This window comes from Amphiprion ocellaris, chromosome 1, assembly GCF_022539595.1.
Source record: "Amphiprion ocellaris isolate individual 3 ecotype Okinawa chromosome 1, ASM2253959v1, whole genome shotgun sequence".
Classification (NCBI taxonomy): Eukaryota; Metazoa; Chordata; class Actinopteri; family Pomacentridae; genus Amphiprion; species Amphiprion ocellaris.
This window is the reverse complement of record NC_072766.1, coordinates 24,523,106-24,539,906: the sequence shown is the minus strand read 5'-3', so window position 1 is coordinate 24,539,906 and position 16,801 is coordinate 24,523,106. Positions and strand designations below refer to the sequence as shown.

The following is a 16,801-nucleotide window of genomic DNA, read 5'->3' as shown; positions in this document are numbered from 1 at the left end:
TCCTGTGAGGGTGCAGTGATACACAAAGTCCCACCCTGTAAGTTGACAAGATTGGTTCTTTAGGTTTGGTACAAATGAATCCCCAGAAGTCTAAATCTGTGTTTCTGAGACTGTCATGAGTGCACTGTCATTTCAAGGTGGAAACTCTCAGTACTGTGGCTGTTTCTTTGACTTGTGATGTGTTTGGTAGCATATAAACACCACATTGACATGTTAACAAGGCAAAAAACTTGATTTTCGTCATAGGGGCTCTTTAAACAGAAGCTCCAAAAGTTCAAGACAGCAGCTGGGGAGCGCAGCAGGCGATCAAACTGTCACTCATGGCTGTCAATCGACAACCTTTCTCTGCATCTTTACAGTCTCCCAGAAGCATTCAGCTCTTATTGAAGGGGCCATCATTTTCAAAATGACCACCAGTAGCTCTGTTGGAGAATCTGAATGCAGAGATTGAGAGCATGAAGACTATATTTTTTTTAAATTACTTACTTAGACCAGGTATTCTGTGGAGCCGACATCCAGCAGCTGTCGGTGGTGTCATACTTTTAGGTATTTCTGCACTGGCTTCAGCCTACAGTTGTGGCAGATGTTGCTTGGTATGGATGTTAAAAGAGAGTTATATATGTGATGACAGTTGTGTGAATTCTGACTGCCATATGGTATATGTGTAGGATTCAGAAGTGTTGAAATGCACCAATTGTAGCTGCCAGTGGTCAGAGGTGGGCTGTAGGTGTTTGTCAGAGAGAGACCCTGTTGAATCAGTGAGGGTGCATGTGCAAGATCAACCAGAGTGTTTAGTTTTATCTTTCAAACTGACCTTCACGCCTGGGTGAACCTAAGTTAACTAAGTGCAACTGCCATAGAGTTTAGAACAACTGGTCAATTAGATAACTTAATTTCATGAAATTCTTGTTTTAGCAAAATTCCCGGTGATGAAAGTAAATATTTTCTGTTCTATTAAACTTACTGATAGTAATCTTAATATTGTTAAGTTTTGGAATATGCCTTACGTTCAGTTAAAACAAGCTGCTTAAATAAATCAGTTCTCTGACAGCTTACTGACAAGATTTAACAACAGCATGACATGTACTCTGATCAATGATAAAACTACAACCTGCAACCCTCACTAGTCTTCACCAGAATACTATGTTTTATTAATGTACAACGCTGGTTTACCATTGAAACTGTTAAGCAGCCACCAACAGGGCTGCAGCCCTGTTTTCTCTATGAATGTTATACACCAGCAAAGTGGAAAGTGGGACAGATGACATCTGGTAAAACCAGCACGGTTTGGCAGAATTTTTATGTAGAAAATAAAAATGAGGTTGTATGTAGGCTGTCAGAGTAAATTGACATATGGCCATTTAGTCACAGCAATGTGCTCCACAGATTTATGGACATTAAGTTGCAAGGTATTTTAAAAGTTGTTAGTTGATTTGTATTTAGTGAGTTGTTATAATGTTTTGTAGGATAGTATACCACACATTTCAGTGGCATTTAACAAGCAATTTGTTTTTTTTAAAGAATAGGATTAATGGTTTTACGTGGCTCTTTAATACACACTTTATTTTTTTTCTGAAAATGTTGAACCTTTTTTACTAAATTGTGCTCAGTTTTTTTCATACTTTTACACTAGTTTAGCAGTCTAAATTTAAACTGCTGTTTAACCTACAGGAAAATTAATCATTAGGCACATTGCAAACTACAATTACTCTGTATTTCCAACTTTTTTTTTTTACCTGATCCCCCTTAAATACACGGTTACACTGTTCACTCTCAACATATATAACACACAAGAAACAAATCTGGCACAGAGTCTTTAACCCATGTAATATAATGAGACCGAAAAAGCTTTGTGAAGCGAATGACTGACCCATGTGAGTCAAGGTGTGCAGAGACTCTTCACATTAAATCAATTTGAGCCATCTAGCCTTTCAGTTAGCATTGCCAGTGCAGGTGAAGGTGTTTGTTAGTCATGAGCAGAGCATGTTGTGAGAACTGATCCTGTGATATGTTTAATGCATTGGTCATCCAGTCTGATTAGAATTCTGACTTATTTAACATAGACGGTTTTCAGGGTTTTAGAAGTGCAGATAGACCATTAGTGAAATCGCAGAAATACCCACCGATTCACTGACACACACCTACACTGACGCACACACACCCACACACACAAACCATACCCTGCAGCTGCCTGCTGGCCTCTGTGATCCAGACGTGTGTGTCAGGGCGACTTACCCTCCTCTCCGCTACATTACCTGAACCAGGCCTGGGGATGATCAGCCCACACAAACACACACACACACACACACACACACACACACACACACACACACACACACACACATACGCACGCACACACACGCACACAGAGCAGCATTTACTGCATCACTGCCTCGCTTGGCCTCCTGTGGCCACATTGAGCTCTGCCATCAAGCAATGAGACATGTCCGTCTACAGACAGACACTCCTGCCGTGTGTCAAGGAAGTGTTAAGCAAAAACTGTTCAATTAACAGCATTTTGCTCATCTTCCTAAATCTTGGCGTAACATTAAAATAATTGAAAGCAGACCTTTCAAAAGAAGACGTAAACGTAACAAACAACAACACGAATACATTTCTTGAAGTACTGTGCAACTTTAGTTCTGTATTTAGATTTTAGAAAAGAAATATTGTACTTTTTTTTTTGTTACAATACTACATTTATCTGCCAGCTGTAGTTACTTTTTAGATACAAACATTTTACATACAAGACAAAAGATTTTATAAAATGACATATTTTTACAGGTTAAACCACCAGATATTCTGTTGTACATAAGTTACAAATGACAATATCACATAAGTCACCCACAAGCATCTTGATCCTTTAAACATGTTAGGACAAGTGAGGGGTAGATCTACCTGTCAGTCACAAGGTAGCTCCGCACTAAAACATACCTGGCTTATTATTCTATTTTACTCTAAATGAGACCAAAATGTACACCATGAATAGCAGGCTTTAGTGCAGGAGCCTTGAAACACTGACTCATTAGTAAAATGTTTACTGAAGTAACAAATCAAAGAAGCTATAAAATATAATGATCTACAGTAAATACAAATTCAGTGTTTCTACATCTAATCACACGTTGGTAATTATTTTGTAAAAACCTTACTGAAGTAAAAGATCTGATTGTATGGAAATTTCATGTTATTGCTGATTAGTAGAACTGCTCAAAATCAAACAAACCTTCAGAAAACACACAGATATAAAGCAACTACAAATTACTTCACAACATTAAAAAACCATTGAAAAGGTAGTGATTTACTTACTAATTTGCAGGCAGAAAAAGTAATTTGGTGTTACTTATTACTACACCACTTGTTACATTACTTTTAATACCTAAAACGTCCGTTTTTAAGCATAGCCTGCTCCTGTGTGTTTAAACATGGCTGCCTGCTCTCCTGTAACGACTGTGACACTCAAGCAGTTGACAGTTTTCAGACGCTCTCACTACACAGGTCCATTTTCTCATGCAGTGAAAAACAAATTCATAACTGGTAACGTGGCGGTGTGAAAAGAGGATCCTGACATCGACATGGACAGAGCAGACGTGCAGCATCTCTCCACTCCACACATGCAGGAGTGAGAGGTAGTTGCTATGGTTACAGTGATGCTCCCTGTCTCTGTTGCCCTGAAATGTTCTCACAATTTCCTTTGTGTAAAATAAACAGGTGGCAGTGGACACAGATAGCTGCGGTAAGGCCATTTCATTCATTCAATTGTTGGCACTTTTTTTTTTTTTGTCATGCGTTAAAAAGGCCTTGTGTATTGAGAATAACAATCACCAGGTATAACATTGCTAAACCAGGTTTAATTTGCCCAATCACACTCTGTTGTGTTGTCAGGATTTTTTCATCTGTATATACTGTTTGTCCTTGAATATGGACCAGTAGCCAGTTATATACTACCATTTTAGGCTGCATAAAGTCTTAAACAATATAATTTTAAATAGCCACAACTGTAGTAATTTTCTGTTTTGAGCCAATCAAATACCTACTAATCATGATTTGTTCTTAGTTTTAGAGCACCTTCAATCTAGCTAATGCAGCCGGCTGTTTCTTGACTTAATCCAAAAGATTCAGTGGTGCAAAAATACAGGAAACTTGTTGCTTTCCTCAGATTCCTGCCAATTCTGTACCTTTCCAAATTTGCTCTCCTGTTTTAAAACATTACTAGGCTCCCATTCACTTCACTTCAAATCCAGATATCTGATTTACTGTATGATTTCTGAAGGTTGGCAAGTATGCTTCTCAGACCTGCTTCTTTTCCATTGACCATGACTGCTGATTGAATTTTCATTTCTAAATATTTTAAAGAATCCTGCCAATGTGTAAATTAAGCTGTTTTATGTTTTTTAAAAACCTTTTCAACATGTAAATATGGTGTTTTTATGTGCTGGAAGGCCCATCATAGGAAAGGAAATAATCAGTTAACACCATGACTGAGAATTTCCACCATGAAACTGTTGCATGTTGATAAAAAAAAAAAAAAAAAAACAAAACATGGATTTGGGGGAATTCATTCATAACAAGTCTGAGGAACCAATCCATTCACTTAGCAGAGTGGCCATTCTGTGTCAATATTCTTTAGAATCAGTTTGAATTCAAGCTCAAGAAGCAGCACATAGTGTGGAGAGTAGATGGAGGCAGGGACTTTATAGATCTAGATATTTATATATTATATTATATTGTATTGTATTATATTATATTATATTATATTATATTATATTATATTATATTATATTATATTATATTATATTATATTATATTATATTAACTATATTATATTAACTATATTACATTATATTATATGCACGGTAAAACCTTCTAAATATGTAAATATGTGCCTTTGATTTACAGAGATTAGTTTGTAGGCATTCAAACAATAAATGGAGAGGGACTTAAATTAATTTAAAAGGCTATTTGAAATAAAATAAAGTAACTGAAATCTAGCAATGTAGCACATATATATATATATATATATATATATATATATATATATATATATATATATATATATATATATATATATATATATATATATATAAATATATATATGTATATATATATATATATATATATATATAGGACCTCTGGGGATGTCCTGTGGCACCAGGAGGGTGGCAATGAATTCTGTGGGTCATGTGGGTTGCAGGGTGGGATCTACCTAGATCAGGCTAGCCTAGATCAGGCTTATCCTAGCACATCCTACAGATGCTCAGTAAGATTTGGATCTGGGGAGTGTGGAACCCGGGTGAACAGCTTAGCTGTGTCATGTTGCGGTTCTGCATTATCCTGCTGTGGGAGGCAACTGGCATTAAGGACAGTTGTTGCCATGGGGAGTTGTGGGTTGCTTGACCTGCAATGTTTAGGTGGGTGGTACATGCCACACGTCCACATGAATGTCAGGACTCAAGATTTCTCAGCAGAATGTTGCATTATAACAAGGTTATCAATGTTATTCACTTCACCTGTCAGTGGTCATAATGTCGTGGCTGATCGGTGTGTATATATATCACATTTCTAATGTATTTCCATAATATCAAAAATATTTCTACATGGCAATCTTAAGTCATATTATGTGTGTATACTCAGCGTAATCAACAGGGGCACAATGATACGGATCACAAACCTTGTGTCTATCCAGCACAAACTGTGTTTATCCTTTGCTCAGTAGCTGGAGCACCGTCACTTTAATTAGCTGTAATTCATTCTTCTGAACACATACGACAGATGGGCACTGCCAAGAATACAGCAACAGCCCCACTGGGAAGCGCTTCTTTTTCTCTTACCAGAAAAGAAGCAGTTTTAAGGAAGTAAAGTTCATCTCTCTGTCACTCCTGTCATTACATTGTGTGGTTTTTCAGACCATCTCTGCCACTGATGCATGCCACAGACCGCCAGCGCTTTTAGTTTAACCCTAAAAGGATCTGGATGCAGCCTGCAGTCTCTCAGCCATGGCATGATCTCACATGTCCTTCCTTAGTTCTTTTTGCACCTTGTATGGAAAATGAAAATACAAAAAAGGGCTGTTTACTTATTTATCTCGTTTTAAAGTTGCATGAGAGCCTTCCCAAGGAGTTTGGCCGTGGTGCTGTCTGTCCCTGGATGAATATAGAGTGCCAGATTGGCCTGAGGTTGTTGCTGTAGATATGTTGTTCCTGATACAAATAGGGTTTCTATTTTTTGTTCATTTTATTTTGGACCTTCTGCTAATAGCTAAGTGCTTCACGTCCATTTTGGTGTCTTTCTGCAGAGATGCACACTGCTCTTCTATGCTGCACTTTATAACTCCCAGTAAAAGGCCAAGCTTGCAGAGTGGTCTAGTAGAATGCACTTTGACTTGGAGTTTGGAAGCTTCTTCGCTTTTAAGTCCTTGCTATCAATAGTTCAGAAGACTGTCCTTGATCTTCTGAGTGTAACAATAGCTTAATATAGCATCTTCAAGATGTCAGTATATGGCATAGTTGAGATGTAGGAGTAGAAGAAGAAGGCTTTCTCAATTGCTGCAGCAATTTGGTCCTCACCCTGTTGTTAAGAAAATATAACACCTGCTATTCTTTGTCAACCATGAGAACTTACAAGGACAAGCTGTATGAAAGGCGCCCGCATTCAGCATCATGACAAATACACGTGTAGTTCCACTGTAAACCATTTAAAGCGCCAAGCTGTCTTCAGAGCAACAACAGATGCATTAAAATGCACCAAGGAGAACATCTACAGTTCCATGTTTCAGTCACTATATCGCTCTGGAAATCTATTGTTTCTGTTTTTCAGTCTATCCAACTGGGAAATCATGAATCTAAACAGTGCACACCAATGCTTTTGCTTCAATGGCAATTAAGTAATCGGTATTCTTTAAGTCAGCATCTCTGGATTTTCACATCCTCTCTTTGTAAACCTTTGCTTAACATCATGTATTTTAGCATTTATCCTGCACAGCACACACAGTCTTTTGTCAGCCACCAACATCCAGTGGTGATGTTTCTTTTGCAGCCCTTTCTCCCCAAAATGATGGTACTATACAACTAAACTGCATTTTTATTTACATTTAGAAACAAATGTATTTTATCATCAAAAGGCAAGACTGTGAGTTTATAGGAAAGGTTCCATGTGGGACCATTATTGTTTGACTTTGTTTTTACTTGTTTACTTGTGATTTCTGACTCTTTTACAATAACTGCATGTTTACATGGTTTAATGTAAAATACAACCTTGTCACAACGTTTTTCAAGCTTGGACTCCATTTTCTGGGTTACAAGGGTGATGACTACCATCTCACTCGTCCTGGTTGGCTGAAAAGCAGCAGCAGTAAAGCATTGTTATATCGATTAGAAACATATTTGCGATAAGTCAGTAACACAATTATAATCTGGCAGAAAATATGTTTGCTTCAAAATGTAATTGTGAAAGCTGGAACATAAATTTAAGAGACAGGCCTGTTCTGTTGAGGACTTAGAGTTTGCTCTAATTTTCATCAACAACTTTTTGTTTGCAGGAGAATCTGGATTATCTCTATCTAGGAAGTAATCATACGCACATTAATTTCACTCTTGAACTTTAATTCAACCTCCCAACCATACAGTACACTCCTTCTCCTAGAGGACTTTGCTAATGATTATTGCGCTAATTTTTTCTGCAATTTACATGAGGCCTTGAAATAGACCCATGTGGTACAGTGCTGATGAGTTTCTTCCAACTTAATGAACATTAAGGGACTGAGTCTCACCAGGCAACACTCTCGGAGCACAGCGCAGTCAGCTTGGACAGCACTTTCCACGTCTTGTAATACAGAACTGACTGTTCCCTGTTGGCTACACAGCGTCAGCAAGAGGTGTTTCTGCCCTTATTGTTATCATTAAACAAGCCAGGTTACAGGCAGGTTGTGGCTAAAAAGATACATGAAAGCTTGGCTACGATTGTAGTTTACTTCCTCAACTGCTGTGAGCCATCATACCTGCTCAGTTGGTAACCGAGCGGAGAGCCTTGAACCTGCAGTGTAAAAGTAGCCCAAGAAGTAGGCTGAATGAAGAGGTGCAGCTCAGTCATAAACCTCCAACCCGTGTAGCTCAATATTCTAGGCCTTTGTTCCCCTCGGGAAACCTCTGGCATGACTCCAGTCAGGATTTTCTACATGTGGATGGCGATGCTTTGCTCATCATACCGCATGAGAGAGCATCTACTCAGAGGTGGGAAGGTGATTTTTCAAGGGCTGAGATGATGCTCCTGCCTGATTTTTTTGCCAGAATCATAATTCTGAAGAACAGAAGCATGCTGAGAAGCGTTTTAGCCCCCTCTCTCTCCGCTATTTAATTCAGTGTAAATTTTAGCCACCGGCCCAGGAAACAGCTCATATTATGTAACAGCCAAATGTAGGATGCTGCATGCTCACTCCTACGCTGGACAGGATTGTGATTCTTTTATACTGACGAATATAAAATACCAGTTCTTGCATTGAAATTAATTTCTGTGCTAAATCAGTGATGATGTGACAGTATGTTTGTCAATGACAGCTTATGACAGTGAGCACATTTACTACAGAATATCCAAATATAAGCATCGACAGTATTGTAAATATTGCATCATAGGTTTAATAGAAACAACACTCTTGAATGGCATACATTAAACAGCCAGGATATTGAAAGTCATAGATTTCACTGTACTGCATTATACAGGGTTAGTAGTGGCATATTCTACTATCTAAAGGTATAAAGGTACAATGTTAATGTCAGCTTAGTAAGTGAAGAGTTGAATCAATGAAAAATATCAGAGTATTTTAGCATTCATTTATCCCCTTTTCCTTGAATGACAGCAGCACTGCATGGACTCCACAAGTTTGTTCAGACTTGATAAGTCATGTTGTCCCAGCATGATCTGAGAATGTTGCAAAGAGCTTTTTGTGATGTCAGGAAAGTTTGTTCTCCCTTGGTCTCCAAGTGGCCCATTGGTTTCCTTTGGTCTTCAAGTCCAAGTTTTGAGGTGTGTTTGAGTTCGTCATCCAGCTTCAGTATGAAGAATCGGATCATAAAGTGCCTGTATGTCTATACACTTTGTGCCAAACAGGGCTTTGAATTTTTGATCATCTCATCCATGTTTGTTTTTTTTTGCCAGTAATTACCAGCAGACAGTTGCTCAGATTAATTTTGCTAAGATTAGCTTCATCCCTTACAGAGTCCACTGGAGGCTGTAAATGTCAACTTGCCCACATTACACAAAATCAGTCAAAAATGGTAAATTTCACAGCACTGTGCTGGGTCAGAAACTAAAGGCACAACAATCCCAAAATGAAAGCTCACTGTATTGTTTTGCCACAACCCTCCGCACCACGTGCTGCAGGTGTAGCCACCTAAATGATACATTGTGCATCACATGCACGCCACAAATGGTCCGCGTATGTTACCTGTTCAGTATAGCATTGCGTTAGCTCACTCTAACCACGTGGCCTGTTATTCGCCCCCTAAGAAGTGCTCTAGAGATGCTTCTTGGCCTTCTTTTCATTGGACTTTTGCTGATTGGAGTCTTGTGTGAGTTCCATGCATTGCTCTCATAGAAACTATTTGACCTGTGACTCATTTTCTCAGTTCCGATACCATGTTTCCCACTAACTATCGTGTGCTACTTAACAGATTCAGATTCAGAATTCAGAAAAAACTTTATTTGTCCCCAGGGGGCAGCTGAAAAAGGCACGTAGAGCCGGCAATATACTTCTGAAAAGTGGAGGCACAGCCGTATGCTATAACAGGTGAACAATGGCTGCAGGTTGATTTACTCAAGCAAGCCTCAAATCATCCAAAGCGACACCAGGATGTCGTTTCAATGGAAAGATACAGCTTAATAGGAGCTAGCATGGTCACTGCCACTAATTTGATACATTTTTTTTCTACTTTTACATGTCAATGTTTTTATATCCAATTTTACATGAAAATATGTCTTACTTTTAATGTGGTCTCCAATCTTTGGTATCCACTTCATACACTGTATAATCGCACTACATACTACGCCACAATATTGTGGTAAAGGAGTACTACTGTAAGTGTTATACTGCAGAAGATATTTGTATACAGTTGTGCTAGTTGTTTTAACATTTTAAATTAAATCTTATTCTGCTGTATGTTTAACAGTGACACTAATTTGCAACTGTGGTAAGGACCCACCGGGACGCCCCAAGAAATGTAAGGGTATGTAAGGGTTCCTATTAAAACGACAATGTCTATTTTTGTTGCACAGATTAATGTTGATTTTTTTTCTCTTTCATTTTTGATATTTTCTCATGAAATCAATATTTTCATCTATTCAGGCTTCTTTGAACATGAGTGAAAGCAGGCATTGCTTTATTTTTAGGGCCTACAAGGCAAAGAAAGGAATCGCTGTTCAAAAATATTCTAATTATTCATAAACTGCAGTCACAGATGTGTACACAGCACATCTATTTGAAGTAAGGACCCTCTAAACTTACTGAATTTTGTTGAATTTAATTTAGTGTGTCATGCCATTTTGTCATCATCTCCCACTCATTCTGACACAAGCTCCTCTTTCAGAGCTTCCAGGCGTTCCTTAAAGAAGATGCTATTTTTAATGTCTCTTTTTCAAACATTCACAACGCATCAAACTATTTTAGTCATTGTGATTCATTCATTCCTTCATCTCAGTCATTTCCTTTGTATCATTAAACAAAAGATGACAAACTTCCAGCATAAAGGACAGTAAAGAAATAAAATTGTATGGAGTCTATGTACGCAACCCTAAATCACAGATTGAACAAATTCGACTTTTTTCCTCCAAAGTTATTCGTCCTCGAGATAATAAGAGGCAGTATTATTTATTAGTATTATTTTTTATTAGTTAGTATTATTTATTGGCACAAACAAATCTTTACTTCTTTGATTTTGAATGTAAAAACTGTGATTTTCAATAAAATATTCACTTTTATTTTCAGAGCAAAAACAAAACAGTTTTTTATTGTATTGCTGCCTGAGGTTTCTATTGCCAAAAAAAATTGTATGCATAAATGTAGTACCTTCACACTCACACAAAAATCAGCAGAATACAGTGTATTCAAAATGCATTCTCTCAAAATAACATTTTAGTCATTTTCCAATACAAGAACAAACGTGTAGGAGTGTTTGCTTTTTCAAACCCAGAGCCCAATGCCTCAACTAACAAACTAACTGACTGCATTCCAGTGGTTCGGGATATTTTTTTCTGTTTGATTATAAATATTACACACATCTGCTAACCAAGGCTCATTTTAGTATATACCATTTAAAGATTCGTTTGGCTTCCCTGCTCTAAACCATATCAATTATCCTTTTCTGTCGCTCAGCAATATTAACCTTCCATCAAACTTTATAGGGTTCCCAACCCGGTCGTTGCTAAATTGTAGCAAACCTATGTATGCCTGGGAAAATCACTAATTCTGTGCAATTATGAACAGTTTCAGTCCTTGGCTAATAGCCATGGTACCAAACCCCAGCTGAATAATCAAAGACCAGACGGAGTTTGGAATAGGAGAGATTTCACTTTACTTTTTGATGCATTTACAATCGAAAACAACAACCCTAAAACCATTTTTTCATGTTGTTATTATAGGTTTCTGAGTGTAAATTGGTAGGGGGGAAAGCCAATTCAGTCAGTTTAAATTAAATCTATGACATGCTAAGTCATTCAAAAGAAAAAAAAAAGAATGGGTCTGAATACTTTCTGAAGCAACTGTATAAACAGAAACAAATTGATTCTGGTACCCTGCCTGCATATTCATCAGCATAAAATATATATTTCTATGCCTTTGTTAGCTTAATTTTTTATTTTTTTTAATTTTTAATCAGGCAAACAAATCTTAGATGTACCACTATGAGATAAGGAGCTTCTGAAATGAACTGTCTTTTTTTCCTCTCTTTCCTTTTCCATACACCACTCATGTATATGTATATATCAGGCCTTTTCTTCATATCATGCTCACCCTCAGCGACGTCAACAACATCGCTGGCATACAGTTCATGCAGCATGCTGCTCAGCCTGAAGTCATCACGGCCAGGTAGCCTTCCTTCTGTTAAATATGGCACTGTCCTTCCATCAGCGGCTCTTCCTATCTCCCCATATATCCCATCAGCATCTGCACAGTTTGCATTAAGACACCTATGGGACTGGCAGCCCTCTGTGTCATAGACAGAGCACATGCCTCCATCTTTTATAAGGGTGGTTAAAGTTTTAGCTCTGGAGAGTAATTGTTGTGTAATCACAACTGGGGGATTAATTATTCATAGACACACACTGACACACACACACACACACACACACACACACACACACACACACACACACACACACACACACACACACACACACACACACACATGCACGCACACTCTCACACAAAGTGAATCTCCTTCAATCTCTCCCTGCAACTCACTGCTTTCTTCTTCCTCCATTTGCATCTCTCTCCCTGTACCTTTCCCTCCCTCTATCCCCTCCTCTGCCCCCCCTCTCTGTTTCCTCACTAATGGAGTTAGTGAGCACCAAGGATAAAACAATTAAAACAAAATTCATTTGAATGAATTAAAGAGCAGGAAGCTGCAGCAGCTGATGCTTTTGAGGCAAGACGAATTATCCTGTATGGCTGGTTTAGCAGCATTTTACAGTGGCCTTGTCCCACCTCATTAACCTGGGTATTAACCCATGGAAAAGCATTGTTGGTATACAGTGATGCAATATAAATTGGGCGTTGTATAAGTGAGGCAGGTAACAGCTAGCACTCTATTGTAACCCATCTGATGGTTGAGTAGTGTACGGCGGTTATTTGCAAATCTGCAAAGACCATACGTTAACTGAATGATGTGTTACCTTGCAGTCATCTCCATACATTTTCCATTATTTTCCAAGCAACAGAAAATACTTAAGATTTGCAGGCTGGCTTACGAAGACTTGAGATGCTGTTAAGGAAATGCCAAGGCCATCTGTGTTGCTCCGAGAGGGTGCGAAATGAAGATGGAGAGTGTGTCACCCTGCTATGAGAGGTCATTACCGGCTACTCAAAGGCAGCAGATTATGTCAATTTTACAGGTCACAGTCTTGTGGGCCACTGCATTTTTTATCCCCTTTGTCTCTGCGACACCTTAGCGCTCGGTAATGAGTCCAGAAGTGTCGAGAGTTCAAATGTGCATTAAGAGACGTGATGCTCAGAAACAGCAGCTAAACGGATGTCGCTGGCGATGATTAGATGCAGCCAGATGGCATCGAGATGTTGCTTCTCGTGCTCGGAGTAACCACAACAATGGTGCTGTCTCTCCTGGCAGATTGTCACTTTATGTGTTTAGAGGTGTCGTAATGACTGAATACACTCTGCTGGTTGTACAGCTTGCTAGCTCAACAGAACCATTTATATCTGACTGGACTGTCTGATCGTCAGTGGTTTACGCGTTGAGGAGTTTTACCTTGGTTACCCTCAACCCCGAACCCTGGCTCATGTATTCTGTTACAGCAGAACCAGATAATGTTAGGAAGTTAGTCAGTGAGACCCTTGACTGGACTCCAGAGAACTTTTGTCATTTTTTTCCAAGCAGAAACTTAAGGAGAATTTTTACAAATTAATGCTTGACAAAGGTAAGAAGTTTCTCAGAGATGATGTTGTGCAGCTGAGATTGTGTTTCCAGTGATACAGTGAACCTCTGGAGCTACTTTTGGAATGTTGTGCCTTTGTTTCGGTGGCAGACCGGATTTGATTGCAAAGACAACTGCACAGAGCTTTGGTTTGGTAAAAAGCACATAAGATCTTGTCCAAAAATAATAAAGTCCTCTAGATAAGCTTCATTTGACCTCTTACATATTATTACTTCATGTTTCAAAGCCTGTACACTTACATTTTGCTAATTGAAGTTAAGCCTTGATTATAGCCTCTTGCACATGGACGACTGTGGACACCAGAGATACTTAGTTGTTATCCTGTTTTTTAATCTGTTTAGGGTCCGTTACATGTATGCACAGTAGATCACATACTACTTTGTCATGTAGTCCTGGCATGGACTGTCAACATGGATACAAATTTTGAGCTGCACACGGACTTTGATGCCGATTCTTGCGAACAGATGGCGAAATTTACATCACACTGGCCCTCATAGATGGAAAAAGGGTAACACTGAGATAACACAGACTGGTCTGGATTAGCAGATTGTTTTTTATCAGTAAAGTCCACTACTGCTCATGGTATTCTTATTACCCCTTTATCTTCTTTATCTTCAGGACTTTTCCTTAGAACAGACTTAGACTTTTGTTAGCCAAGTTACATTTAACCATGAATATAGACATGTTATGATTCTTTCCTTTTTAGAAAAAAAAATGGATTGAAAATGAGTTTCAGTCATGTTTTGAGCTACTTTAATGTAATCAAATGTATAAACTCGTGGGAACCTACTTAATTGCAATAAGAGAGTGGCATGTGATGCAAGGTTTGGATTGCTTGTAATGTCGATCTACTAATAGATTTGTTGGAATAATGAAATAGGCAACATAAATGTATTTGTTTGAATAAAGCTATTACATCATATTTTTTCAATGTCACTAAAAACAACATGGAAATTAATACATTAAACAGTCCAGCAGAATCCATTGTGTTGCCCACTAAGAAATAACTGACAGTTTGCCGTGTCCAGCATTACTGAATGACAGTCTAAGAGAGTTTGCATTTTCTTTGTCACTGTTGTCCTTCAACCAAAAGTTTGAAATGCCATCATACTCACCTCTAGTTTCAGCTTCTCTGAATCAATTTTTAATTTTAGTGAGCATGCAAGACAGCCTGCTAGGATGTAAAAACATATTAATTAATAATTCCTTCATTAAATATTATCTATTGACAATTTTGTAAGCTTTAGTTTACTTCTCTTGTTACTATCATTCACCCTGATGAAAAAAACTAAACAAAAATCACTGTTGGACTTAAGGGATTTCAGTTGCACTGTTCCACATCCATCCATCAGTAGAGTATTCTCTCTCCTCCAAGAGGATCCCAATTCCCTCCCATGAGTTCTGGGAGGGAAACACCATGATCTCCTCCCAGTTAAATGCACCCAGAAAATCTCTAAATCAGATGCCCAAATCACCTCAGCTAGCCCCTTTTGATGTGAAGGAGCAGCGAAACTACTCCGAGCTCCCTCTGGATGTCCGAGCTCCTCGGCCTATCTCTGAGCTCAGCAACCCTGCACAGGAAACTCATTCCAGCCACTTGTATCACTCTTCATCTCGATAGTCTGGTACAACACCTGCCTTACTGGTGACACTGTACCAGTCCATCTGGACATCCCACACTCCATTTTCCCATCACTCGAGAACAAGATCCCGAGATACTTAAACTCCTTTGCAAACAGCACTCCTGTGCTGTTCCACACAGTTTACAGATACTAAGTTTATAGTGCAAATAAGTGGTGTCCCCGATGCGGCTTTGATTTGATTCCACTTGATTTTCACTTTGGTGTTAGTTCTCAAAGAAACATCGCAGGGCCTCAGGATGTGACTACATGTTCTAACTCAGTCTCTTTCTCGCTTCTCTTGCCTCTTTGTGGGAATTTTCAATGCTACATCAAGGTTGGGCACAAACCTCTGGTCCCCATAATCTAACAAAAATGTTCGACTGCACATGCAACCGATTTCATGGAAAGCGAGTCCATTGGGTTTTGGTATTCCCTCCCTTATCATCACATCAAAACAAATCCACATTTTCAAAAGCGTTTCAGCTTTCCTTTCCATTTATCATGGTTTTGAAAACCTTTTTAAAATCCAATCGGTGCTGTAATGTTCTATTGTACCATTAATATTGCAATTCAGCCGCTTAGCAAAGTGGCTTTATCTCTGTGTTGGAGCTTCATGGCAGCGAACTGGCAGGAAAATAAATTCCATGTAGCCCAGGGGAGCGCAGTGATGATGAGCTAAACCAACAGGCTAACAGGCTAACAGCGCTATGACGTTACAGCACAACGCCGGCTGCTGAACACAGCATGTTCTGTATGCATAGAGAAGAAGTAGAGAGGGGAGTGGACCGAGCATGGAGGGGAAAAAAGGAGAAGAGAAAATGAAGAGAAGAGGAGGGAGGTGTTAAGGGACTTCTGACAGGCTGGCTCAGCTGTGTTTTAGCTAATGGGTGAACTGGCTACTGTGCTGACTCTCCTCTGTGACTGTCGGGATGAACATTTCACTGTAATGGGTTCAATTCTTTTTAGCCAGAGGCAGCTGTGGGTCAGTAAAACAAATCTCCCCGGTCCTGACACATGTAAGGTCCACTCTCAGTTTAAACAGCCATGAACATGATGATTATTACTGCAGAAATACAGGAGTTGGTGAAAAAAAAAAAAGCAAAAGAAGCTTTACATAAATGCAGTGGGGCCATTTTCATTAGAAAACTGCAATGACAACAGTGAGGATGACATCATATCAAAGGCATGATGTGCTAAGATGCACTTTTATTTGCATCATCTTTGCAGAATGTTACTACTATATGTATGTTTGTGAAGATTTGTTGCTGTGCATGTGTGTGTGTCTGTGTGTGTGTGTGTGTGTGTGTGTGTGTGTGTGTGTGTGCCTGTGTGCATGCACTTGATTTAATACCTCTTCCAGGGACTGCACTCTGATTTAGTAGCGTCTTCATGGCGACCACAGCAATAGGCACTTTCTGGGTCATGTGAGAGTTGGCATCCTTTAGATTTATGTATCAACCCCTCGCAACCCCACCACACACACACACACACACACACACACACACACACACACACACACACACACA

The 16,801-nt window shown here is 38.9% G+C and overlaps 1 protein-coding gene across 7 annotated transcripts in view; it reads left to right on the top strand.

Moving 5' to 3' along the window:
- ntrk3b (neurotrophic tyrosine kinase, receptor, type 3b) overlaps window positions 1–16,801 on the top strand; it is a 224,984-nt gene that overhangs the window by 136,647 nt on the left and 71,536 nt on the right. The window contains exon 12 of one of the 7 annotated variants that reach the window (XM_055011935.1): window positions 10,158–10,214. The exons of the other annotated variants lie outside the window; for them this stretch is intronic. Coding sequence (XP_054867910.1) covers window positions 10,158–10,214 — 57 coding nt within the window. The remainder of the gene's footprint in view (window positions 1–10,157; window positions 10,215–16,801) is intronic. 7 annotated transcript variants of the gene reach the window in all.